A 27,898-nucleotide genomic window follows, 5' to 3' on the forward strand; every position below is an offset into this window, starting at 1 on the left:
ACTAGGCCCACAGCCACCAAATAAAGCCTGGTTAGGAACAGTGTGTGTCATGTCTCTGTCCCTTTCCCAGCTGAAGGCAGCTGGAGGCGGGTAGCTGGGAATGCCACTGTGGGCAGCACAGAGCCAGGGTGGCTCCTAGCTCTCCCTTAGCCTCAGCTGTGCTTTGGGATAGGTATCCGGACAAGTGACTTTGGTGGACCCTGGGCTACCTCAACTGTAGCAGCCACAGGAAGGGTGCTGTGAGACTGGTTGGATCATTCACAGGTTGACAGCACAGGGCATTAACAGAAGTCAGTAAAGGAGGGGCCAAGCACAGAGCCTCCAGCCAGGCCACAGGGGACACAACTGCCTGTGACCAAAGGGAGGCTGTGGAGGGTGGCCGACCTTCAATACCGCTCTCCACAGATGGGCCCTCAGCCTAAACTGAAGCATGGCTACCACAGTAGGACTTAGAACTGGCCTCCCAGGAGTCGGGGACAGAGGCCACCACCCACCTCGCTTACCTGTCTGTCAGGGACTCTCCAAAAGTTCCTGTGCTTATGGTGCTGTTTGGCAGGTCAGGGCTGGATAGTCCACTCTGCTTCCTCTCCCGCTCAGCAGGAAAGACTGTCACGGAAGCCTTGGCCATTAGGAGAGCAGCAGATCTCCTTCTGGCTAGGAAAGAATTGGGGGGAGAGAAGGGCACTGCCTCTGCTGGGGAGTGGCAGCACTGCTACTGTGCCTTTCACTCCTGCCAACGTCCACCACCCATAAAACCCTCTCCCCCCCTCCCCCTGCACACCTGGAACCTGTGTCCCTGCTCCCTCGAAGGTCCCACCCCAGTCAGCTGCCAGCCACTCAAACCACTCCAACACACCCACCCCTAGGGAGAGTACAGCAGACTCAGATCCCAGCTTCTGGCTCTAACTGGAGTATCCCACACCAGCCATGAAGAATCAGAGGCTTCCTGCAGAAAGTGGGTCGTAAAGCCACCCTGTGATGGTTGGGAATTACCTAGCTCAGCCCAGGGAAGGCCCCTGCTGGCACCTCAGCCCGGGTAAATGTCACCCTACCAGCCCACGGCTGCCGGATTCCCAAACACAGTACAACGGTTTATTTGTGAGGAGGCTGCTGTGTTGGGGGTATCACGGAGGGGTTCCCACTTAACAGAACACCGCACACCTCTTCCTCTCACCACACTTTGCCCAAGTTCTCTACAGTACAGTAGAACTGAGTGCAAAGCTTCAAGATCCTCGCTATTGGGAGGTGTGGGGACAGGCTGAGGGATGTCCCCTGCCAGGTTCTCCACCTTCTCTTACATTTATACTAGTCAGGAACCAGCACCCAGGAGACGACACACAGACACAGAGAGGGCAAGCTACTCACCAAGGTCACACAGCATGGTAGTACCTCGAGAAGAGCCAAGGAGGGAACACACTACCCACAATCCTGTGCCTCACACCACACCACGCAGCAGTAGCGTCTTGGCAGAACAACTCCAGTCCTGTTAATATCTGTGCCTGCTTCCTCAAACTGTTCATGATGGTAACCATGTGACCCGGTGGTTCTACTCCTGGATATACACAGAAGATGCTGACATGGGGTGGGGGAGGATGCTCAGTGGGTAGAACATTGGCTATGCAAGCATGAAGACCCAAGTTCAAGTCCTCGGCACCCATGTAAGAAGTGTGGCTGTGAATGCCTGTAACCCCAGCATTGTGGAGGGAAGGTGGGTGGTACCGAGACTGCGGAAGTCAGCCAAGCCAGCCTAGCTAAGACAGCAAGCTTCTGTCTCAGTGGGAGAGCCTGTCTCAGGTAGTAAGGTAAACAGCAAAAGAAGACACTGGAAGCCTGCCCTCCGTGTGTGCACTCCCTGCCCCCATCCTCCCCACGCAAACACACAGAGGGGGAGGCTATTGAGACAAGTGCCTGATAGCATTCGTGGGGAGAATTCTAGTTCAGTCCGTGAAGAAATAAAACCCTATGTAGCAATCCTATAGAAAACGAGTGCAGCAGCCCTGGCCCCCGTGCCTGTGGTGTTCTAGTACTCTTTCCATTGCTGTGGAGACAAAACACTTTGACCAAAAGCAAGTTGGAAAGGAAAGGTTTTTGGATTTTTTTTCTTACATTTCCAGGTCGCAGTCCTGGAGAGAAAAATGCTGGAGAGAAATCAAGGCAGGAACTTGAGGCAGAAAGCATAGGGGACGTTTGCTTACTGTCTTGCTCCTCTGGCTTTCTTATAAAGCCCAAGACCTACTGCCTAGGGAATGGTACCGCCCACAGTCAGCTGGACCCACCTCTGTCCATTAGCAATCAGGACAATTACTCGGAGTCCACTCTTATCTAACCAATCCCTCCAATGAAGGTTCTTCTTCCCAATGACTCTAGCTTATATCAAGTTGACAAAACTAAGCAGCACACACTGCCCCCATCAGGGACAGCCCTGTATCTGCAGTTTCACATCCAGGATTCAGCTAACCATGGGCCAAATACAAACTCCTCACTGCTACCGACATGCTCTATGTATGCAGGCTGCGTTGTTTGCCAAGTGTTTAAGGACATACTTCCTAAACCGCATGACCATTTAGGTGGTTCTCTGAAGGCAATAATCTTAAGAGGCCTTAAGTAATTGGTAGACGTCCATGGTTGCAGGATATTTGATCACATTGTGACCCCAGAGATTGTGAACTGGAAAAACCTGTTTCTCTTTGCGGTGTGGCTCACACCTTTAACCCAAGAGCTTTGTGTAAAGAGGATTAAATGAAGTCAACCACAGGTCGAAAGGCGGAGCAAGCAACCAGTTGGCAGGGAGAGAATATAAGAAAAGCCAAGAGAGGGGTTGGGGATTTAGCTCAGTGGTTAGAGCGCTTGCCTAGGAAGCGCAAGGCCCTGGGTTCGGTCCCCAGCTCCGAAAAAAAGAAAAAAAAAAAAAAAGAAAGAAAAAAAGAAAGAAAAGCCAAGAGAGAGAAAAGAGGGTCTGTGAGTTGAAGGGTATTTAAGACAGCATGCAGATGATGAAAATGAAGAAGGAAGGAGGAGAGGAGGAGGGAGAGGAAGAAGAGGAGGGTGAGGAGGAAGAGGAGGGAGGAGAGTAGAGAGAGGAGGAGGGAGACTAGGGAGAGGGGAGGAGAGGGAAGAGAGAGGAGGAGAGGGAGGGAGGAGGGAGAGGAGGGGAGGAGGAGGAGAGGGGAGGGGAGGAGGGAGGGGGGAGAGGAGGAGGAGGGGAGGAGGGGGAGGGAGGGGGAGGAGGGGGAGGGGGAGGGAAGGAGGGGGAAGGGGAGAGGAGGGGAGGGGGAGGGGGGGGGGAGGGGGAGGGGGGGGGGGGGGGGGGGGGGGGGGGGGGAGGGGGGGGGGGGGAGGGGGGGGGGGGGGGGGGGGGGGAGGGGGGAGGAGGGGGGGAAGGGAAGGGAAGGGAAGAGAGGGGAGGAGGGGGGAGGAGGAGGGGAGGAGGAGGGGAGGAGGAGGAGGGGAGGAGGAGGGAAGGAATAGACCACCTTTTTCCTTCTGGAAAAGGGAGTAGAAAGGTCAGCTGGGTGCTTTCTCTGCCTCTCTAGGCCAGCAGGCTTTCCCCCCACCATCTGTCTCCTGAGTCTTCATGGGTAAAATAAAAAATGTTTGGGATTTTGTTTTAAAATAACAGCATGCGGGGCTGCAGAGATGGCTCAGTGATTAAGTGCACTGACAGCTCTTCCAGAGGTCCTGAGTTCAAATTCCAGCAACCATGTGGTGGCTCACAACCATCTGTAATGAGTTCTGAGCACAGCTACAGTGTGCATATATATAATAAATGAACGAATGAATCTTTAAAAACAATAACAGCACACAGGTCCTATTCTACACAGTACCTGTTCCATGAGAGACTCCTGGTTTACAGACAGATCTGTGGACCCCCATGGATACAGATTAAATGAAAAAAAAAAAAAAAACTTGGTCGGAGAAGGGAATGCTCACAGGGAGGAGGGAGCCCCAGGGGGAGAGGATGCTCCAGAGGGAAGGAGGCCTTGGAGCGATGGCTGTGTCACTCATGGTTCCTCATGGCTTTCAGCTCCTGAGTCTCCTGCCAGACTCGCTTGCCAGCTGCCTCCCTGCTAGGCTGACGCACACCAAGGCCCTCTGCAGGACATCAGCAATCCTGTGGACCCCTGTGAGCCTGTGTCTTTACTCCCGAGGTTGCAGGCAGCAGCCATATCTTCTTGTTCCAAGATGGGACACAGCGCCCCCCAGAGCTTGTGGATTCTCAGGCAGGAACATCCTCATCAGATGTCCTGATACAGTGACACTGAGATGTGGGACCTCTGTCCCCAGGGGGATTTGGCTTTGTCTCACTGGAGGACAACAGGGAGAACGGGGCATGGCTAGGTGTATGGGAGGACAAGGAGCTGGGAATGCCATTCCGGAGCTTTGCTGGGCTTGTGACCTAAGGGTGAGCAAGGCTCAGAAAGGACGCCCACTTCATGAGGACCACACAGCCTACAAGCCAAGCAGCATGCTCACAGGCCAAGGGTGCCCAGGGTGACCACTGCACCCTTCCCAAAGCCAGCTGCTGCCAGACCTGAAATCCACTTAGAAATGAAGCAGGACCTCACTCAAATCCTCTCCTTCCATTTCCTTGTTTGACATCAGTGTCCAGTTTGCATATTCTCTTGTTATGCAGATTTGTGACTTACATCCACTCCTGATACAGAACTGAGATGGGCACCTCTGTCCCCAGTAGCAACATCCAGTCACTGTCAGGGTCCTTATCCTCCCTCCCTCCCTCCGGGCGTCTTCATCCTCACTTCTCTGCTCATGTACCCTCCTCTTGGACAAGCCCCTGCCTCCACATTATTTCCCTTTTCCCCTTGGCTGCCAGGAAACTCAGTGTCTCCTCCCATTTCTCACCCTCGGCTGGGGTGCCAACATGACATCGCTCCAGCTGATGGGGATAACTTTTATATCTTTATTATTCACACAGAACCCCTGACACACACACACACACACACACACACACACACGTTTCATTGGTTGAACAGGTGCACACACCACACCTTCCCCGAGGCAGAGCCAATAGCTCAGCTCCAAGGCCGGTTTGCTCACAGCTCCTTCACTCAGGCACTTACTGCCCCTGTTTAGACATTCCCTAGTACGGCAAGTGGTCTCACAGGGGCCCAATGCCCCTGGCCAAGGCTGCAAACCTTCACAAGGATGATAGGAAGTCTGGCCACTGCCGGCTCCAAGGGCTAACAAGTCCTCAGACTCTGCCTGGCTTGTTCTGGAACCAACCTTTCTAGGACGATCCTGAGCCTCTGGATGGGACAGCAGTAGGTCACACGGGGCTGGTCAGAGGATGGAGGCCCAACCCTCTGGCCACTCCACAGTACAGAATAGCAGAGAGGAAGGTGAAAGGGAATTCAAGGCCAAAGCAGTCGCTCTCATAAAGGACCTTGCAAGACCAGTGGCTTTGACTTCCCTTGCCCCATGGACTCGCTGTTAAACATATGGTGGGAATTTGCAACATGACACCAGGGCAGCCACATATAACCATCTGCTGCAGGGACAGCTCATGGGACAGCTAAGCCAGCAAGACACAGGACAAGAGAGCACAGGCACGGGGTGGAGTGAGTGCTAAAGGACTCTTTTGGAGGTGAGACAGCATGCTCACTGGGATTAGGCTGTGACTGCGGCTAAATTCTAGACTATGTCTGTCGGTCAGCATGCCTTCAAAGCGCGAGTCTTAAAGTGTATGAACCGCCTTTCAACATTGAAACTCCATGCCTGCGAGGAGGTGGGAGAAAATATCACACCACAGACTGGTTACACCATCTTCATGAGGTCCCAGACACAGCACTTGGCACAAATAGGAAGGGTCTGGCACAGAATTCCACCAAACTAGAGAAGGGGCTCCCACTCCAGCTGTACCCAGAAGCACTTGGGCCCAAGAAACAACCAGGTTTCCCCCCTTCCCTTCCCCTGACACACGTGGCTCCCCCATAAACAAGGTAAGAATATGCTGGAAGCTAAATTCAAGTTTTGGATGAAGATTTCAAGACAGCCAATATTGAGTCTGTCCCTTGGTCATTAGTGGTCACTTGTATGCAGGTCTACAGTGAACAAAAGCCAAGTATCCAAAAATACAAGTCTGAGGAGAAAAGACCACCAGGAAATCCCACGTTAGAGCTGATTTGTGCTGAAAGAGAAGAGACTTTGTACACTTAGGGTGGGGCCCCTGCGCAGATAATCTGCAGTTCTTGAAAGGAAAAGGCCAGAGGGGTCTTCTGCTCCTATAGAGCAACAGCGAATCAAAGCTTATGCAAATGTGCTTCCCAGAGGGGGCCCAGGCTCCAGCCCAAGCAGGCAGCAAGCTTGGCAGCAGCATCTGTGTGGTTCTGGCTTTGGAATCATAAAGGATACAGGAGCAAAGAAATGAGTTGTGGAATCTTCTCCGCGGGAAAAGCTGCTGAGGCCAAGTGTGTAGCTGGCAGGGGAGTTTCTGCACGGAAGCCCTGAGAGGCTGTTGCATGAAGCCGTGAAGAAGGAGGCTAGATTGTGGTGGAGACCCCATGATGCTGGCGGTGCCCAGGGCCATGGATGTTGTGGTGGTTTGTACATGTTTGGCCCAGAGAGTAGCACTATTAGAAGGTGTGGCCCTGTTGGAGTAGGTGTGTCACTGTGGGCGTGGGCTTTAAGACCCTCCTCTAGCCTGCTCCTGGCTTCCTTCGGATGAAGATGTAGAACTCTCAGTTCCTCCTGCACCATGCCTGCCTGGATGCTGCCATGCTCCCGCCTTGATAATGGACTGAACCTGTAAGCCAGCCCCAAGTAAATATTCTTTGATAACAGAGCTAGGAGTTGGCAGTTACGGGGAAGCCTGCCTCACAGCCTGGCATATTCAAGTTTTTATAAACACGACAGTATTATCTGTCATCAGAGAAATGTCTGAGGTATGAGAATCTCGTTTACTATTTTCTAGAGCCCGAGGAAGGTCACAAGCATTCCTGTGTTCCCTCCCACATGTGTGGACATTCCAAATTTACTTCCTGAGAAATAGCAACGTTAGATGTCTTCACGCTTGTCTCTCGAATTCATTACGTCCTCACACAACCTGAAGTCAAACCCCAACAATGGGGACTTTGAAGCTGGACTGAATGCATTTTGCAATGGGGGACCAGGGAGTGGAATATGGCGGTTTGAATAAAAACGGCCCCCATAGGCTCACATTTGAATGGTTGGTCTCAACTGTTTGGGAAGGACTAGGAGGTGTGGCCTTGTTGAAGGAGGTGTGTCCCTGGGAGCAGGCTTTGAGATTTCAAAAGTCCACACCATTCCCAGTGTGCGCTGTCTTGAGCTTGCAGAGGAGGATGGGAACACTCAGCTACACTCCAGCACCATGCCTGCCTGCCCGCCCGCCTGCCCGCCCGCCCGCCATGCTCCCTGCCACGATGGCCACAGACTCTAACCCTCTGAAACTGTAAGCCCCCAATGAACTCTTCTCTGAGTGGCCTTGATCATGTGTCTCTGCACAGCAATAGAACAGTAACTAAGACATCTTTAGACATAGCCAGTGCAGACAAGCGCTCACTAACTAGAGATGGGCCTAGGCTAGGTAGCTGGCATCCTGCTTGGGAGAGGACATGCAGGGCAGGTGTTGACCCCGTGACTACAGTGATAACATCTACAAGCCAGGGACACCAGAGGAGGACAGTGGGAGGAGCCTTCCGGAACCTTCTGAAGCAGCATGGCCCACTACTCTCCAGCTCCCACTCTAGCTTTCAGCAGCATGGGCTTCTACTGTCCTGAGTCACCACGTGACAGCAACTTGTCACCGCAGTCCTTCCTCACCAGGGTCCAGTGAGCCACAGGAGGAGCAGAGCTTAGTCCACAGGGCAGCAGGGTCTTCAGGCCAGACGCAGGAGTGACTGTGTCAGTCCACGTCAGAGCAGCTCCACCAAGGCCCCAGCTGTGCTCTGCCCAAAGACGAAGGTGCCCAGCAGCACCGAGAGGGTTCCCCAGGCCTCCAGGCAGCACCTACAAAACAACACACCTGGGTTGTGGGCTGGCAGTACGCACTGCTAGGTAGTGCTAGCAAGCCAGGCGTGTCACTGGGAGAGACAAATGTCCCTGTGCTGGATAGTTTCATGTCAACTTGACACAGGCTAAAATCATCTGAGAGGAGGCAACCACAACTGAGGAAAAGCCTCCCTAAGATCAGGCTGCAGGCAAACATGTTGGGCATTTTCTTAATTGGTGATTGATAGGAGAGGTTCTGGTCTGGTCCCCTTTGGGTGGTGCCATCCCTAGGCTGGTGGCCCTAGGTTCTATAAGAAAGCAGGCTGAGCAAGCCAGTAAGCAGCACCCCTCCATGGCCTCTGCATCAACTCCTGCCTCCAGGTTCCTGCCTTATTTGACTTCTTGTCTTGACTTGTTTCAATGATGGACTGTGATGTGGAAGTGTAACTTTCCTCTCCAAGTTGCTTTTGGTCGTGTTTCATCACGGCAAAAGTTACCCTCCATAGGACATCCCCTTTCAGGGTTGGGATTTAGCTCAGTGGTAGAGGCGGCTGCGCCTGAGGCGCAAGTCCCTGGGTTCAGTCCCAGCTCAAAAAAAGAACCAAAAAAAAAAAAAAGACATCCCCTTTCTCTTTTATCAGAGGGACAGTGAGGGTGGGGGTGGGGATAACATCGCTCCCTGCAATGTCTCATCCTTCCTGGACACTTTATCAAAGAAAAGAAATGGGGCAGGGGAGGAACACCTTTAAGCCTTCTTCCCTACAGCACATACGGGAACAGCATGTAAGTGAGAGAGAAGACCAAAGCCCCAGGCCACACACAATCAGGAAAGCAGTCAGCTAGGGTATAGGACCAGAGAAGTCTGGGGCAGCCAAGACCAACAGTCACTTAGAAAGAGAACCTCAACTGAGAAAATGTCCCCATAAGTTTCACAGGCTGTAGCCAAGCCTATAGGACATTTTCTTAATCAATGGACCAGCAATGGCAGGGCCTCCAGAGAGATCATTGTAGCATTAACCAGGGCCCAGAGGCACTGTCACCAGAGATGGACATCTCTGACTGAACAGCATCGGCACCCCCAGAAGTTCACAGGACACACAGCCACTTGCCCACAGGTGGGAAGGACAGAGGGCAGTTTCAGAAAACTATCTTGAAAGCCCAGGAATAATCTGTGGTGAACCCGGCCATGACAAGATTCCATAGCCTGCTCCAGGAACCAGCGAGTGGAGACAAGGCAGTTAGCATAGAGAAGTCCAGAGCAACCCCTGTCAGGACAAGAAGGGTCCAATCCATACCTGCTCCCCTGGAAAAACAGACCTTGGGCTCACCAGGGCTGAAGGAGAGGGTCAGAGCACAGGCCTAGCGCAGTGCCCGCATACGTGGCTATGCGAGCCAGGGGCATCTGAAAGGGGCTGCGTGGTACCACACACTGTGTGCTTATACGAGACCAGGGCCTTATCCAGCAGGCCCTTAGGGTCTGTGGGTATGATAAGTGCAGGGTACTGGGGCCTGGGCTCATGGACAAGTGTTTTCCTAAGGCCTTGAGTGGTAAGGGTTTGAGGGCCACAACACAGCCCTGCCATCAGCTGATCTCAGGCCTGCCTCCAGAGCCCCCAGGGTACATTTGTACCACTAAATGCCCCCAGACACACTGCCTAAGGCAGGCTGGAGATCTGTGCTGTTCTCACGCAGGCTATACCCACCACCTATGGTTTCCCAGGCCTGGACATATCGTTCGAGCTCCCAGACCCTCGGTACACCCGAGGCAACGCCCTCAATCTTGCTGCAGAAAGCTGACCCTGAGTCCCTCCAGCTGCCTTAGCCTACTTCCACAGCTGCTCAGTGGCAATCTAGGGGTGGCTAAGCAAGGCAGCTCAGACCCCACTGTCTGAGCTAGGGCTGGCTCTGTCCTCACCAGCCTGCTTCAGCCACTTCCCCTCATCAGTAGGGTAGACATAAATGAGGAAGGGCATCTAGATTAGTGGAGCCCCCGCCCCTGACAAGATCTGCTGTCATGATGATGTAGCCGGTGGCTCTGAGTCCTGTCCAGCGCATCACACTTTTAGACTCAGGACCAGCCTGTGCCCTGCTTCTACCCTGAGCCAAGCTTCAAAGTAGGTGTAGCCTAGGCCACTGGAGGTGAGGGTACTCCAGACGGACAGGAAGTTCCAAGCAGAGAACATGGAGGCTGATATGTTCAGTACACACCGAGGAAGGCTGGCTGGAGAGCTGTGTGTGTTGTTCTCATGCAGGCCACACCCACCGCCTATAGTTTCCCCGGCCTGGAAGCACCATCTCATTCGAGCTCCCAGCCCCTCAGGACACCCAAGGCGCCACCCTCATCTTGCAGACACTCACTTGACTCTTGGTCCTATAGGCTCCATGTCCACAGCACAGATAAGGCACAAACCTGCAAAGGAGACACGAGATCACCTTGGCTCTCCCTTACTGAGCTGGGGGTGCAGAGAGCTGCCAGGGCTCCACAGTCCTCAGGTCCCCAGTGGAAGACTGGTACATCTGGGAGGGTGGTGTGGCCCGGTGGTTAGGGTGCCAGCTTGGAGTTAGTGAGGCCAGTGAGGGCTCCAGATAAACACCCTGAAAATGACTTGGCTGAACAGCATCGCCTCTCAGGCCTCTACCTTCCAGGGGCAGGAATTTGGGGTCCCCAAGCTTGGGGTGCACCTGGGGAGCTGTAGCTGCCCCTGGTTCCTTTTCTTTCCCTTCTTTCTGATAGGGTCTTGCCACATAGCCCAGACTGGCCTGGCGTTCTCCATCCCCATCTCAGCCTTTCTGTCAGGATGACAGGTAAGGCCGCTATTGCTCAACTCTTCCCTTCTCCCTCCTCCTCCACTCCCTCCCCCTCTTCTTCCTCCTTCCTTGTTTAGAGGCTGGAAGGGATAGCTCAGTGGGTAAAGCATTTACCACGTATGCATGAGGACTATAGCTCAGTTCTCTAGAATTTTTTTTTTTCTTTTTCCGGAGCTGAGGACCGAACCCAGGGTGCTCTACCACTGAGCTAAATCCCCAACCTCAGTTCCCTAGAATTTAAAACCCGGTGCTGTGGTGGCCTGCCTGCAATTCAGGCACGGTGGCCGCTGGCATAGCCGAAACAGGTTCCTCAAGTGCATAGGGTAGAAAGCAATCGATGAAGACAGCCCATGTCCATCTGGGGCCTCCACTTGCAAATATACACATATATGTGCGTGCATGCATGCATACATTATATGCGAAGGGGGTGGGGGCAGGTGTGTGGCACAGGCAGATTGCTGGCAGTCTAGTTTCCATGATGAGTTCCACGCCAATGAGAGACCCTGACTGGGTACCTGAGGAACAATACCTCGGGTTGTCTGCTGCCTTCAGCCCTTCCCACGCATACACATATAAATATAGATGTACTTCCATACGCATACACACATAATCATACATGCATACACATACACACATACATGCATATACACATACATACACACATATACACACATACACATATACACATATATACACACATACACACATGCATACACATACACACATGTACATATACACATACATGTACACACATCATATACACACATATACATACACATACATGTACATGCATCATATACACACATACACATACACATAAACATATACACACATCCATGTACACATGCATGCACACACATACACACTCCACATACACACACATGTACACACACATCCATATAGTATAGTATAGCTGGAACTATGCATTAGCCGTAGAGAGCTGGCCTGGCATGCACGGGCCCTGGGTCCCACTCCAGCACTGCATCACTTCTGTTCAACTTCAAAGCCTGCCAGTTCTGCCTGGAGCTCCCATGGAGCTGCTCCCAGATGACCCTCCCCAGGCAGTTCAGTCGGGCACAGGCAAGAGCGGAAGCTTTGAAAATGCTCCCCTGGGACCTGAGCCAGAATTAAGAGGCAGCCTCAGACCACGGAGTTCAAAGAGGCAGGCACCATGAAATTATCCAACCGTACCCGGAACCAGAGTGAACAGTGACAGTCTCCCACCTGGCTTCGTGCAGACAGAGGAGCCACACCCCGTGGTGTTACTGTCTCAGAGACAACCTGGGTTGGGCATCAAGAACATCTGACCACGATCCCCCAAGTTCATATCTGCCCAGTACAGACCCTCCCATAGCAGAATTGCATAATCTACACATGGAAGTCCTACTGTGCGCTGTGCACCTATTGTGCGCCCAAACCCCTATTGCATGTTGAAGCCTGTATACTGTTCTGAAGCATTCTCTGGTCTTATCCCTGCTGGGTTTCCCATCTGGAAAATACCCCTGCCGGAGCCTCTAGAACACCTCAGCGGTTCACTCCTCAGAAAGCCTCGCTGCAGAACCTGCCTCCAAGTCTGAGTCCGAGAAGACTCTCAGGGACTGTACAGTGGGCCTTATGAGTTTCCCACAGACAGTGTTTAGAAGTGACCAACCATCCCACAGTGGGAGGCACTGACAATGGACCAGTAGCCTTTCCACTCTGCCACAGGCCGGGTGTTCCTGGTGCCTGGGCCTCTGCCTTCCCATTTGTGGGGTGGGACGACACAGTACAACCATTAGGGCTGTGGATTCACTTAGCCAGGAGAGGTCTGGAAAGTCTAGCCCGTACCTGGCTCAGTAACCCAAGCCCTCACCCCACGAGGGTCCCACCTCCAGATCGTGAGAGCAGTGGTCCTCAACCTTCCTGATGCTGCAACCCTCTCATCCAGTTCTCCGTGGTGCGGTGACCCCCAACCGTAAAACTATCTTTGTTGCTACTCCATAACTGTAATTTTCCACTGTCCTGAATCATAAGGTGGAGTTTTGGTTGCCAAATAGGCTGAGACCCAGGGGTTGAGAACCACTGCAGCAGACCAAGGCCTTGTGCTGGAGGCCGGGGGCTGCCCCCACTCACCTGGGAAGATGAAGATAAAGAAGGAGCTGAGGCCACCTATGACGCCAATGATCTCGCTGAGGTCCGGTAGGAACAGAGCCATGGCGAGTGTCACTGCCACCCACAGGAAGGTCAGTGGCAGCCGAACCCAAGGCCCCGAGGGGTCAGCCAGCACTGGGGACCCCTGTGTGGCCCAGTAGCTCTTTTTCCAAAAGTCCTGCATCACAGACCTGTGGATACATGGATACCAGGGCTCAGCCAGCGCCTGTGGCTGCATTCTCCTGCCTTCCCTGAGTGCTGCACACCGCCAGGTCTGCCCCATACCCAACCACGTGTTCACCAGGGCAGCCCTCAGGGTCTGTAGGGTGAGGGTAGAGAAGTCAAGGTCCCTGGCCCAGTCCAATGCTTACTGGCTGGCCAACACCTAAACTCACCGTGCCTGCGTCCCTCGCTCCGTCCATCAGAGGTGACCTCAGCCCCACCATGCACACTTACACACCCCACACGGAAAACATGACCTGTAGTGTACCAGGCTGAACAGGCTCACCTCCCCAGGAACAGCACGATGGGGTAGACGGTCACAATGGAGACAGCAAAGAGAACCCGAGCTACAATGATGGCTGTGTCATTGCCTGGGTAGGACATTAAGATATCAGCAGAAACTTCCGTCCCGAAGGTCAGGAAGCCATAAACCCCTGCAGGTGGGAAAGATGGGGCAGGTATCTGCAATGAGAAGATCCCTCCCCCCCCCCCGCACACACACACACTTCCCCCACCCCGAGACACCCTAAGGATTTCCTTTGGTATCGTTGGAAGGTTCTAGAAGGTTCCTTATTCTGCATCCTAAACACTCCTGCAGACTAGTTGGTTGCTTCTGGCTGGGGCCCGGGCTAAGATGAGGATCACTGACTAGAAGCACCCACAGCCCTGGGAAGTAGATGCAGTTTCCACGTTGCCTAGCGCCAGGCAGTAGCAGCGAGGAAGCAGCTGGCAGCACAATCACGTTCCAGAGGGGAAGACTAAGGCCTAGACTGTCCCCGATTCTCCACAATCTCTCAGCTGGCTGGGGCAGAGAGCTAGCCCCTTCCCATAGCACCATATTACTTGTCACTCAGGTCCCTTGCCCTGTCCTGGGACATGACCTATGGCCTAAGCATGTAGAGGTCTCTTGGGGGCCTAGCTAGGAAATCCTGTGATCATATAGACTCTGACACTAGGCACATCTGAAGGAGATACTGTAGTCACAGCCTTTAGAGCCTGGGGTGGCAGAATGACAGATCCCCTCGCTGGCTGGGAAAAAGGTCCTTGTCAAGTCCCTCAGGTACCGCAGGAGTCTAAGACTGCATAGCAGCTTCCTGTAGCCCGAAGCCTTCCAAGTCAGATGCTCCAGTAGATGAAGGCAAGGAAGGCCATCAGACAACAGCCGCTAAAGGTCAGCTGCACTGAGACCCGAGTCTGAATTCGCACACACTGTTGACCTTGGGCCTCTAATGGCCACTCTCTGAGCCACACTTTTACCATCTCTGAGGACCTCTGCTGACCTCATGAAGTTTGTGGGCCCTCAAAGTCCATACATCTGTGCAAGCGCTCTGTAAGCCACCTCCCAAATGCCCCAGAACCACACCCCAGAACAGCAGGGGAGGTAGGCGCCCCACATGAGAGCAGGGGCTTTGGGACACTCAGTGTGGCGTGGGTCTCAGCTTTGCATATCTAACTGTGAGACCTTGGAAAAGCACGCAAGCTCCCTGAGCATCAGTTTACCCATCTGTAACCTTTTCCTTCAGGGTACTAAGGATTAAATGAGCACAGAGCATGGTACCCAGCATGGGATGGGCTCTCTGCTGCCCCATTTGTTTCCATGGCCACTCCTCTCCCCTGGGGCACCCCCACAGGCCCTACCTGTCAGCATGTAGACAAGGCAGCAGGCCATTAAGGACAACACAGAAACCAAGGTCCAGTGGGGGAGGCTCTGGTTCTGCATGCTGCAGTAGATGGAGACTGCGGCCTCATGACACTGGAAGACAGAACCTGCAGCTTAGACTCCAGGGGTGACCAGGGAGGCGCTACACCCCAAATCTGGGAAATGTTGAGTGTCCACCAACAGTATAGGCAAATGTCAGGACACTCAGTGGGTGGAGTATTAGACAGCTCTGAAAAGGAATGACCTTGACCCTACCCCCCATTTCAGTGCAGAAGAGTTTCACAAAACAACACAAGGCTGAAGGAAAGATGTCAAGCAAGGGAGAGGTCTCCAGTTCAGATCACAAGACGAACATTGGCAGCAGGGTCTGGGGGTCCTGGCATTGGTGGTGTTGGCACTTGGAGAAGGGACCATGCATGCAATAAGGGCCATCCTGTATGTTGGAGGGCATCAAGCAGCAATCTCTACCTAGACTGCCGGACTCCCATGTGTGTTAAAAACCCTAATGACGATGCCTCTGGGGCACCATCAAGCTGCTGGGACCTAACAGAGGCTGGGATGGCAGCTTGGGGGGAGTGGGTGTTATGATGAGTGGGTGGTGAAAGCCCGCTAGGGTAGTTGTGTGGGAGCACCCAACACACCCTACACTTGTGATTTATACTTCAAACAGAAACAAGTTCTGTGTCAGCAAGATGGCTCAGCAGGGGAAGGAGCCTTTCACCAACTGAGAGCCTTTGCCCTCAGTTGATTCCCAGAAGGTGGGAGGACAGATCCAACTCCCACAAGCTGGCCTTTACCTCTACACATTCATTATCACATATGAACATGTATACACACACACACTCACACGCACGCACACGCACACTCTTACACACACACATGCACGCACACACATGCACACGCATGCACATGTACACTTTTACACACACACTAATACACAAGCAAGTAAAACAATGCTAGGATTATATGCCATATCACGATGACGTAGTCACAGCCATTGCAGTTTGGCTTTCCTCGTCTGGCACAGCCCTAGCCCTGGTGTCACACAAGCAGGTGAGGGAACCTAAGGAGCCCACAGGGTAGAGATGTAGATCGGGACACATCCCTATGATCTACCGTAGTCACACCCGTACCCTCATCCCAAACAGCTCTTTCCTCCCACACGGCCCTAGCCCTCACCGTGAGTGTCCCTGGCTCTGTCTCTTCAGCCTCTGTCAGCTGTAAAGTCCCCACCCCCAGCTCAGAACCATGCCTGGGTAACACACGAGCATCTCTTGACTTCGCCGGTGGCCAAAGGCCAACAAACAAGACTCGCCGGCTCCACCAGCCCTGCCATAGCCCATGCTTGGTTCCTACTTGGTGTGAGGCAGAGGGGCCACAGTGCTCCCAGGAGCCCTGGAGCACAGGCACAGTGGGGCTGCACATAAGCCCTCTTTCTCCTGGCCCAACCCAGGGACAGCACAGACACTCTAACCCTGACCCACAAACCTGGGGCAGTGGTGTACCCTCACTGTCTGCCCTGGGCATCTTTGAGCCCCTGGGCTGAGGACGAGCTCAGCCAGGCAGTGGTGACCATACCGGATCCTTGGCTGATAGTGGTGGACGTCAGGGTAAGCCCTCTCCTGCGTCCAGCAGAACTTCTGTGCTTGCCCTATGTACCTGTCAGCACAGCCGATGGATCCTGCAGGGCCACTTAACACCCCCGTGGCTCCTGAAGGGACCCACATCTTGGCCCTGTCACAGGTTTGGGAACCATAGGCAATGCCCCATTTGAGGGACCCACAGCCTTGGTTCTGCAGGCAGCAATGCAGCCAAACTCCAACAACGTGAACAGACACATCTGGGCACCCGCCTTTTCTATGTGTCTATCTGAGGGCAGCAATAGGGAACAGCAAGTGGAGTCAGACTCCCCAGTCCTTAGTCAATGCACAGGACAGGGGACACATGAGCCAAATAGTGTGGCAGCCTCACTCCACACAATTGAATGTCACTTGTCTTTTTTTTTTTTTTTTTTTTTTTTTTTTTGAGCTGGGGATCGAACCCAGGGCCTTGTTGTGCTTGCTAGGCAAGCACTCTACCCTGAGCTAATCCCCAACCCTGCACATACACCTTTAAAAGCAGCACTTGGGGGCTAGAGATGTCTCAGTGGTTAAGAGCACTGACTGCTCTCTCCCAGAGGTCCCGAGTTCAACTCCCAGCATCCACATGGTGGCTCACAACCATCTGTAATGGGATCCGATGCCCTCTTCTGGGGGTGTCTGAGACATCGACAGTGTACTCATATTCATAAATAAATCATTTAAAGGGGTTGGGGATTTAGCTCAGTGGTAGAGTGCTTGCCTAGCAAGCACAAGGCCCTGGGTTCGGTCCCCAGCTCTGAAAAAAAGAAAAGAAAAAAAAAATAAATCATTAAAAAAAAAAAAGCAGCACTTGGGAGGCAGTATCAGGAGGATCTCAGAGTTGGGGGCTGGCTATAGAGAGTGAGTTCCAGGACACCCAGGGCTACACAGAGAAACCCTGTGTTAGAAAACTAAAACCAACCAAAGAAATGAAAATCAAAGCCAAAAGAAATGAGGTGTAAAGTGACATCCAAGGCCCAGAGGACAAAAGGGAAGCACAGCACAGGGAGGGCCACAGACCACTAGGGCAGGAGATCCTCAGACAGAGGAGCCATGCTGGGAGGGAAGGGGGAGGGGGAGGGGGGGGGGGGGGAGGAGGAACAGCCCCTATTCAAGTTCCACAGCCACACTTTAGAAGGGCAGTTGTATGAGGTGAGCTGACCCTCAGTAAGTCTGTTTAAAACAAAACCAGGGGGTGTCAGATGGCCAGGATGGTCTGTTTTCTAGGCCTTTCCCTGGTCCAGTTCAGGTTGGGGTACAGGGTGCCCTACTTCTAAAAGTGTTTAGAGGAAGGTGATTGTCTGAATCCTGTGAGAAGTCCTGGCAGCCATGGCCTTGCTGCCTTTATTTCCTCACAGCTCAAGCAGTCTTCATCTTCCTGAACCTCTTCAGATCCCTGTCTCTCTAGATCCTTCATCCACCCTGGCCTGAGTCTCACCCCCACACTCACGCACTGCCCTTTCTGCCCCCTAAGCACAGCAGCCCTTGGAAACCCTGGAAACCACAGCTTGGTTGCTAGGAGAACACGAGGAGGGAGCTGAGGTCAAGGTGAGGTCTGCGAGCATTCGGAAGGGGGCTTACGCAGGCAGGCCGACCATCGCTCCATGTTGACCACACCCAGAGAACAGCCCAGAGAAAAATCAGCCCGTGCAGCTTTCAAAATATCAGGCGTGAGAGCTTCTCATGAGCCAGTCACCCAGCCCTGGAGGAGGCAGTGCGTCTGTTACAGGCTGAGGAATGGGCACACTGCAGGGGCTCCTCAAAAAACAGTTCTGAAAGCAATGCAAGCTGAGGAACCCAACAGAGGATAAGGGCAGGAGGCAAAGAGGCCTTGAGGCTACCCAACCCGATCCCTGTGGTGTCCCCTCTGCTGGGTTCTGTGGGAAAACTCCGCTAATTTAGGTGAAGTCCACTATGACTGGACAGCCTCTGGGCTGGGGTGCAATATAGGAGACTCCCTTCATTAGAGCAGCTTCTCCTTTTTTGACCTTGTCTGGGGAATTCTAAGACCCCACATTTGCCTCTACCTGAAGAATACCACAGAGCCTCAGTTAGATTATAGGGTCAATATCCTCTCTCCTGATAAAACCTGTTCAGTCAGCACCTGATAACCCTGAAATGCTTTCTCATGCTAACAAGGCATTCCAGGTGCCCTGAGCCCCCAGCCAATGACCTTTGTCCATCCTGGGTGTTCCTACCCTCAGTCCCTCAGAACTTTATAAGCCTTGAATCACTCTGAGTGAAGTTGATCTGATAGCTGGACTGGGTGAGGTCATTCACTGTAGGTACTCACAGGGCTTCCAGGTCCCCCTCGCCCTCCCCCCAAGCCCTGCTCCCACTGCCCTTGTAGACCAAATCAGGCGACAATCCACAAGAGCAGGGGTGGGGGGGAGACCTTCAGGGTTCTACACAGAATGGTGGCTTTGCTCCAGTAATAGTCTACTAGCAATTCTGCCTGTCTGATCCCCTGTCCTGTCACTTGGCCTCCCGTCTTCTCCCCATACTCTCTAGGCAGTAAAGCCTCAGGAGGCAGGCTAGCTCTTCCCTTTATTCTGCAAGCATGCATGGGTGTCTCTGTCCCCAGGTCTGGTGGTGGTTCTGTGATCACTCTTTGGAGAGGCATGTTCCCAGGCTCCGCCCTTCTCTGGATTCCACACCCAACCAACAGGATACTGCTGATACTGGGGTGTGGGGGAGAAACTCAAGGACAGCTCACATCCCCACTAGGTGGCCCAGACTTCCCAGCCTCTGAAGGTAGCCCATAGGCAAGGCTGAGCTCTGAGAGCAGAACAAGCATGCAGACTGCCCCCCTTTCCCCCCACCGCCCCTCCCCCCAACTCCCCAGGGTCTGTGTGTGAGCCTTGATGCCTCCCTCTCCAGAGAGCTCAGAAGCCTGCAAATGCCACATACCTGGAATCCAAAGCAGATGGTAGGGAAGACGCTAAACACAGAGGTCCAGGGAGACGGGCTGTGAATAGACAGGGTCAGATATTCATTAAGGAGCCAGAACCAACCTTCAACTTCAGAAGATTTGTTTTAAGTGTAATGGGGGAAATATGACAGAGCGGCTGCAAGGTGTGTTTTAAATGGCTGAGTCTGTGAGCGTGCTCCAGGGCCGGAAGGATGCTGGTTCAATGCTGCACTTTCTTAATACATGTTTGTGGACATTTGGTGACATGACTCTGCCTGTGTGGGTGGGGCTTGGACAAGGCAGTGGCGAAATGGACCCCCAATTCCCCTCTAGAGGCTGCTCATCCCCAATGTGGTGAGATCCTAGGACACATGCAGCCATGTCCAACTCATCTCCCCAAATGCAAGGTTGGTGGGTCCTGTATCCACAGCACTGCAGGGAACAAGTCTCCCCCTCCTGGTTCCTGTCAGGTGGGCCTGGTTTGCTAAACAGCTCTTCACGCCCACAGGAATACAGAGCAACATGAACAGCAGCACTTTCGGCCGCAGAAAGAGTTAAAACCCCTGATATATCCCTGTCCTGATAGTATCCAGGACTCAGCACATTCCCTGGGGCAAAAGGGATTTTGCAGAGAAACGCCTTGGATCATGGAGGTGAGCCCAGTGTGACACAGGAGACCACAGTGGTACACCCAGAGCCCCACATGGCTGCTTTCAGAGGAGGAAGGGCCAGAGTTCAAGGACTGTGGGAACCTGCTGAAGGCAGGAAAAGCCAGAGACTGCAGAAACAATGGGGCCACTCATGCTACGGTCTGATTGAGCCTACGATCCCAGCATTGTGAGGGGAGACACACGTGCTCCGTGCTCTGGAGCTGAGGGAAACACTCCTAACTGTTCCAGCTCCTTGGTTTGTAGGGACACGTCACAAGAGCCTCAGGAAACCCCACCCGTCTTAAAACCCTGCCCCAACCCAGGTTCTCCCGACTCCTCCCACCTCAGTACCGCAGCTCCACAGAGCAGCAGCACAGACACCAGCATCCATAGTCTCCAATGAGACTCCATATATCACCACACCTCAGCTTTCCCTCACCTGGCTCCCCCAAACTGCAAACACACACTGCTAAGTAGCCACCAGGCATCTAGCAGATGTCTCCAAACCCCTTCTGATGTAGTCTCTACCTCACCCTGGCTCTCAGGCTTCACCTTGGAGCCCCTGGGCAGGACAACCATATTACTGTGGGTCCTGATACAGGATGGACCCCAGTCCAATCATGATTAAAAATTCCAAGCGTGGTGACTATATAGTTACATGCGCTGAGCTGTCCCTACCCTGAGAAGGAGATGTGCACACACCCAGCACCTGACCACATCACCTGCCGAGGATGCTCCCCAGCCTGTGCTCCCCCGGTCTGAGGCATCCAGTCTGGGCTGGCCCCTTTTCCTGCGTCTGACTAGAATAGCCCATATGGCAATCCTTCTCAGGACCAAGTTGTGCTCCATCCCTGCTGTGCCCAGAACACCAAGGGTGCCCCAGTTCACCCATGGCAAAAACAACAGTCTTCAGAACAGCTCTTAGTCCCTACGTGATACCCTACGTCACTTTCAGCCCTAGTCAGGGATGCTCAACATCCCCACCGTTCGCTAAACCTGGGTACCTGTCAGCTTCCACATCGACAGTGCCCAGGAGCCCCAGGCTGCTGTGGTCTTTGATGCCTTTTTTTTTCCCCTCTGAAGGAGAAATTTTCTTCACTTGATCTTAGCCAAAAGGCCGAGAAGTGATGAAATTTTCTTTATTATACATCAGAGATAGGAGGGATCTCAGGGGAAAGAACCAGGGTTCTGCAGCAAGTCCCAGAGGTTTCCATTTCCACAATCTTACTCCCACCCGAGAAGCAGGAAAAACCGTTTCCTTAGACTCACCTCAGCAAAGGACCGGGCTGTTGTATAAGGCCCTGGGGCCATAAGTAGTACTGCACAGTGATGACCAGAGCAAGGTAGCAGGCAGCCAGAGTACCTAGGATGCTGGCATACATGGGGCAGAATCAGAGACCCCACACCAGAGACACACAGCCAATGTCCACATGGGCATCCCAGCTCTGCCCTGGCAGGCATAGAGCCAGGACACACTGCTCCTGAACCACCATTCCCTCTCCATACGGGGAGCATCAGGAGGTGGCCCACCATCCTTAGGGAGAGCAACTGGGATATCTTTCCTCTCACCAGCGAGCACCACTCAGCTGCTGAAGTTTGATAAGCAAGTCAGAACATCTTCAGGCTTGGCCCCAGGGGAGGGGAAGAAGAGCCTGCTGTGGCCCAAGGGTCACAGGAACCTTGTGGGCTGCAGGTGTGGAAGAACTGGGCTGTGAGGCTCCTTCTCCCAGGGTTACAACGTCCATTGTTAGTCACACATAAGGGAAGGGCAATGAATGTGAACTTAGACCAAGTCTGTCCCACGTTAGGTCTTGGCTTTTTAGCTCCATTCCTGGGAGCTTCAAAGTCAAGAACGAAGTAAAAACCCGTGCCATCTGACTGTACAGCCTGCGAGGCTGGGTGTGTGGGAAGCCTGCCTCAGTCAAAGGAGAATATGTGCTGTCCTGGTGGCATTTAACTCAGCTGTAAGGACAGGCAGGAGAACAAATGAGACAGGAAACCATAGTAAGGGAGACAGGCAGCCCCAGGCAGGCAAGCTCTACTGTTCTCCCTTATACAAGTTGCCTTGATGGAGAAGGCAATGGGAGAGCACACGGGATATTAAAATGTAGGGGGTAGGGACTGGAGAGATGGCTCAAGTGGTTAGGAGCACTGACTGCTCTTCCAGGGGTCCTGAGTTCAAATCCCAGCAACCACATGGTGGCTCACAACCATCTGTAATGGGATCTGATGTCCTCTTCTGGTGTGTCTGAAGACAGCTACAGTGTACTTATATATAATAAATGAATAAGTCTTTTTTAAAAAAATGTAGGGGGTGATGCTGAGGTTTAAGATTAAAACATGGATGGCGAGAGGGGAGTGGAGGAGAGAAAAGGTGTGGAATGACTCTAGCCAAACCTAACGACCTGTGGAAATCCTTACCGAGGACAACAACCTTGTACGCTAACTGAACTATACTTTCAAAAAGGACTTTAAGCTGGGTGTAGTGGAATGCACCTTTAATGCCAGCATTCAGGGGGCCCTTCCCCCAGTCTCCTGCCCCACCTCTTGGGCCCTCCTGCAAGTTCAACTTTGCACATGGTAGCCAGGAGCTCTCCAAGCTGGACGCCGCAATCCTAAATGCCACACTGAGCCCTACCATGAGGTCTCTTAAGCCACCTGCTGAGGACCTGGGATAGACCATACCCATGTAGAAAATTGTTGAAGAATAAATTGAAATTATTGCTATTATTAATTATTTTGTTGGTTTTTTGTTTTTGTTTTTGTTTTGTTTTTGAAACAAGGTTTCTCTGTGTAGCTCTGGCTATCCTGAAACTTGCTCTGTAGACCAGGTTGGCCTTGAACTCACTGAGATCCCTGAGATCCACCTGCCTCTGCCTCCCAAGTGCTGGGATCAAAGGTGTACACCACCAAGCCCAGTGCTAAAATTCTTTTTTAAAGACCAGCTATTAGTGTTTCTTGGCTAATTTATATTTTCTACTATGGGTACACAGAGCCTGTAAATCTTCTAATTTTCTTCTCAAATAGAAGCAAACCTGTCCTTTTATCTCTGACAGTTCACTCCCCAAGGTGTGGCCCTGCCACACAACTGCCCTGCCCAGAAGCCTGGGAGGCCCCCATACCTGGTGTACTTCTGGAGGGCGATTTCCCGAAGTGCTGACAGGGGGAAGATGACCAGCACGGAGATCAGGGGCAGGGTGAAGCTTTGGGCTGCGTACCAGGGCTGTGGGGTGTCAGGCAGGAGGGAGTCACACACTGTTAGAGACAGGAATAGGGGCTAGCCTTGGACCCCACGGTAACCATAGTAACACATGGGTTGGTGGCTAAGTCATCCTGGAGTAAAGAGATCAGAAGTGGGATGGGGCCTATCCCATGCCCCCTTGAGGGAAGGAACGCCGTATTTCATGAAGTCACTCAACATACACACACTGAGTTTCCTTCCCTGCCTTTGTGGCACTGAGAACTGACCAAGGCCCCCTTTGGTTTGGCTCAGAAGCACTCTGGGGAGAATGAGCCCCTTGGTTCTTTCTGCAGCTCTGCACATCTACTGAGTAACTGCTCTCGCTCACATTGTCAGTTGGAGGGTAAACCTTAGGGGGAGCTGGGCTGGCCCCTCCGTTCCCCCAAGGGTGGTTAAGAACCCTTAGGGGCACCTAGCTGATGACAGAGGTGGTCGGGGGTTGGCGGGGATAGACATCAGCACCCACTCCCAATGCCTGCTGGAGATCCTAGAGCCTTTCCCTCGGTCTACCTCACCTCAGGGGCCCTCTTACTAGCTCAACCCAGCTCATGGCAGCCAGGAGCTCTCCAAACTGGACACTGCCAACCCTAAAAGCCACACTGAGACTTGCCATGAGGTCTCTTATGCCACATGCTGCAGGACAAAGCTGTGACAGAGCACACCTGACTCAAGGACAGGGGGCCAGCCTCTCAATGAAAGCACCAGGGGACCAGCAAGATGCTAATGTCACTGAGAGGGAGGGCAGATGGGGGAGGGACCCAAGGAAGTGGCAGACAGCCTGAGGTTGGAGTGACCGACTGGGAATCACAGGCAGGTGACCACCGGGCAGGGAAGGCTGGGAAGGGAAGCTCGCACCGCTGTGAGTAAACCCTTTTCTGAGCTCAAAGGTAGACTCATGTAGAAATAACTGCTTTGTGAGAACAGCGCCCCCAGCTGGTGAGGGGAGGAAGGGTCCCACAGCCAGGTCACCCTGCAGAGAACATCCCTGTGCCACCAAGAGAAGACAGGTTGAGAAGGGTGCATAGAGACCCTAGGTGGGCTTTAAAATGCCACAGAGGGTGAGGTGCAAACCCTTCACTCCCCGCCTCCTCCCGGAGTTACCTGCAACCAGGAAACACCACCCTCACATCAGTGCAACGCCTCCCTCTTTCATAAACCTGAACTGACTAGACAGCCCATGAAGTCCTCAGCCAGTGGGGTCATTTGTGTGCCTAACTCATACAGTGACCGTCCCTATGCACTCAGACTGCTTTCGGCATCTTCAATCCAAGAGCATGAGATGTCAAGGACAGACACATCTCCAGTGAGGACCAGAAAGAGACACGCCCGAGCTCTCTCCCCCACCGAGACCTGGGCTGGCTCATCTCTCAGGACCCTGGGCACAGTGCTCCATCCTGGAGACTCCGACTTCTCAACACAGCCTGGATCTGAGGCATGGGATGGCTTCCGCTCGCCATTGCCAGTGTGTGACCTTTTACTCATGAACGGTCCAGAGTTTCCATCCTCCACATCCTTGGGTATTGGATGGTGTCTGAGGTACTAAGATCCCACAGCCAGAGGAGAGAAAGACACAAACGACAACACAGTAGACTGCCATCTAACCCTAGCAACAGCTATATTCCAATTAAGCCTAAAGATCCCAATTAAAAGCCAGAGGTTGTCAAGATGATTTAAAAAAAAAAACAAAAAACCCACAAGACTCAGCCATAGGCTGTTTACAAAGAGTGAGTTTGCAACTTCGAGCTGTAGCTGGCTTCAGAGAAACTAGGAGGGCGGCCCGTGGACGCAGATCTTGAAGCGGGTGAGTCTATTAATAGAGAGAGAGGCTTCATGCTGGAGATAAAGCAGAATATTTCATATTAATAAAAGATGTGTCTAATCACGGGGCTTCAAAAGCCTTGGAGCGGAGTCTGGAGCTAAAGGGTGCAGTAGCGAGGCCGGAAGTCACAGCTGGAGGTTCGACACAGGCTCTAAGGTAACGGGTGGACTAACCAGGGCATTTAAACACTCAGGAAAGAGACCGGGCTAGGGATGTGGCTCAGTGAATGGAGCAGGAGGCCCTGGATTTCATTGTCCGGACTGTAGAAACCAGGCATGGGGGCCCACACCTGTAATCACAGCAATGAAGACACAGGCATGGGCTGGGGAGACGACCCGGGGAAGGGACGTGCACTGCCCTTGGTTGGTCCAGTTTGGTTCCCAACATCTACACCTGGTGGCTCACATCTAACTCTAACTCCAGCTTGGGGGTGTGTGTGTGGAATTTGACACCTCTGGCCTCTGTGAGCACTTATGCTCCCGTGCACATGCTCCCCCAACCCCCATGCACACACATTTAAAAAATGTTTTTTAAAAAGAGGTGGAACAGGGGGATCAGGAGCTAGGGTCATCCTCAGCTACATAGTGAGAGCTCTGTTGTAGTCCAGCCTGGGCTACGTGAAACCCTGTTTCCAAACAGAACAACATGGACCGTTCCCTAAGCCTGACCAGAGCTGGGTTCCGAGTGAGTCTCAAGATTCTCTAAATCTCTTAGCTGTAAGAGGAAGGTCTTATCTGTGATATAATTAAGACAGGAAGCAGAGGATCTGAACAAATAAATGGAAATTAGGCAAGATGGTGCAGACATCCTGTGAGTCGGGGCGGAAGGCACAGCGAGTTCCTAAGCCCACGCCTGGCGTGGTGCAAACAGGAGGTAGGTAAATGTACGCTACAACCATGCTTAGAGGAGACGCTTCAGGAGAGGACCAGAGGCCGTGATCGTGTGTCTTCCCCATGCACAAATCGAAGGTGCTACTGGGAAGCTCTCAGGAGAATCTTTTGGCACTTGGCTTAGTTTTCCCTTCTGTGAAATGGGCTGTCTCCATGAGTCAGCCATTCCATCTGTAGCTGTTGTCTCTCTCACGCCCTCATGACTGCTCCCTCCCTAACCATGTTGGGTCCTCAGATGAAGCCATGCTTTCACTGTCCCCCCCTGAGGTCCTCAACTACCCACTGTCCTGCTCATCAACTGGGGGCTCCCGAGAATCATTTCAGGTCCTGCACCCTGGATTCCCCTGATGCCAGGAAAGGAACTCACACTTTTCCAGTTGGTCCCCGATCACTCTGAGGAAGGCTACGGAGATCATGAGCAGGTTGGTCAGGAAGCAAGCCTCACACAGCTTCCCCATGGCGGGGCCACATAACTCACGGACCACACCCTGGTAGGTGGTCTGGCCACTGACAGATGCTGCATAGCCCAGGATGACCAGACCGCTGATCAGGAAGACCAAGGATACCTGTAGAGGGGACCAGGGACCTGAACATCAGAGCGTGACTCAGAGGCCTTCAGGAAGCTTCTGCAAAGAGTTGTGCTGAGCTCTGCCCGAGAGCTTCAGGGGAGGTGGGCACTGCTGGGTGTTCTGAGTCTGGGAACCTGACAGCTCTGTCCCTGGAGACAGAAGAAACTTCACAAAGGCAGGGAGTTGAAATTCTCTCCTGTTCTCATGAGAGGCAAGGCTAGGAATGTGGGGGCGGAACAAGGACATCTGGCTCAGAACCTCAAGCCAGGCCAGTTGTGTGGTGTGAAACCCTGCTGTGTAGCCTGTGCAAGGGTGACGGTCCCACCTACCTCTCGTGGGTGCTGGGGTCTGGGGCTTTCAGGGGCATGCTCTGTGAGAAGGGCAGGACTGGTGGTTAGTGGGGCTGGGGCTCTTCATTTATGGCCCTCCAGGGCTCTTTCTATCATTTATAATGAACAGTTTTCACACATGCACTGAGTTAAGACTATGCCCCGAACCCACAATTCACCCCAGATCCCACAAGCAGGCTCCTGAGCTCTCTCCTGTCTGTCTTGCCCAGACACATTTTGAAGCCAGGGTATGAGTGGCCTGCAGGAGTCAGTAAGTTCCAAGGATGCTTTGGGTGGCCACTGTTGAGAGTTCAGTGTCCTGTACACCCCTCCCTCATGGGCTAAATGTACAAGGAAGGACCTCGGCTGCCCCAGGACACCTGTCCCAAGATGAGCCCCTCAGCGCACAGCCCCCCCAGCCCAGCCCTGGCCAGTCCCACATCTAGCACTGTCCAGGTCCTGTATCAGGAGGTACAGCCATGTGCGCCTGCAGCTTGTGACTCTTTTTCCTGGTGATCCCTCAGGGTATGATGGACCTCATGCTAATCCTAAGAGCCCGTGGGGATTGGTAGTCAGTTCCTGCATGCAACCCACTTAGAGTGGGACGTGTCTCCCAGGTACTGAGGCTCAGGAACCCAGGCTAGCACACAGAGCCAGGCAGCTCTGCAGACGCAAAGATAAGAATCGCACCCAGAAGAGCCAGGGCGGTCTTCCTCCACCTGCCCCAAACACCTCTGTGACTCACCAGTGCCACCAGGAAGGTGGGCACCAGGCCTCCTGCCTTGTAGAAGGCCCAGGGGAAGTTGAGCAGGCCGGCTCCCAGTGTGGACTTCAGGAGGATGAACAGGGCGCCCAGTGAAGACAGAGGGGGATGGGTGGTAGCAGGGGGGGGCTTCTCCGGAAGGCCTCTGCTCCGTCTGGTCTGCCCTTCCATGGCTGGGGCAGCAGAGAGGAGGGCTAGCACGGAACCTTCCTTTCTGATCCTTTAAGCTCGAGGTCTCAAGGTCAGCACGAGTGGGGTCAACAATGGTGGTACGCCTCACTCCCCCAACCCCATCCTCTTTGGTTTCCTCGCCTCTTCCAAA

General features: G+C 53.2%; 1 protein-coding gene across 1 annotated transcript; it reads right to left on the bottom strand.

Moving 5' to 3' along the window:
* Positions 1 to 7,712: 7,712 nt before the first annotated feature.
* On the bottom strand, positions 7,713 to 27,747 carry Slc38a8 (solute carrier family 38 member 8). Its single transcript, XM_032887907.1, has 10 exons — positions 27,559 to 27,747; positions 26,283 to 26,481; positions 23,088 to 23,220; positions 21,235 to 21,336; positions 19,315 to 19,372; positions 14,764 to 14,878; positions 13,412 to 13,559; positions 12,886 to 13,094; positions 10,324 to 10,375; positions 7,713 to 7,983 (listed from the first exon to the last, which is right to left on the bottom strand). Exons 1-10 carry the CDS (start codon positions 27,745 to 27,747, stop codon positions 7,890 to 7,892), a joined length of 1,299 nt encoding a protein of 432 aa, XP_032743798.1. The 3' UTR covers positions 7,713 to 7,889.
* Positions 27,748 to 27,898: the final 151 nt, after the last annotated feature.

The sequence above is a fragment of the Rattus rattus genome, chromosome 17, assembly GCF_011064425.1.
Source record: "Rattus rattus isolate New Zealand chromosome 17, Rrattus_CSIRO_v1, whole genome shotgun sequence".
Lineage (NCBI taxonomy): Eukaryota > Metazoa > Chordata > Mammalia > Rodentia > Muridae > Rattus > Rattus rattus.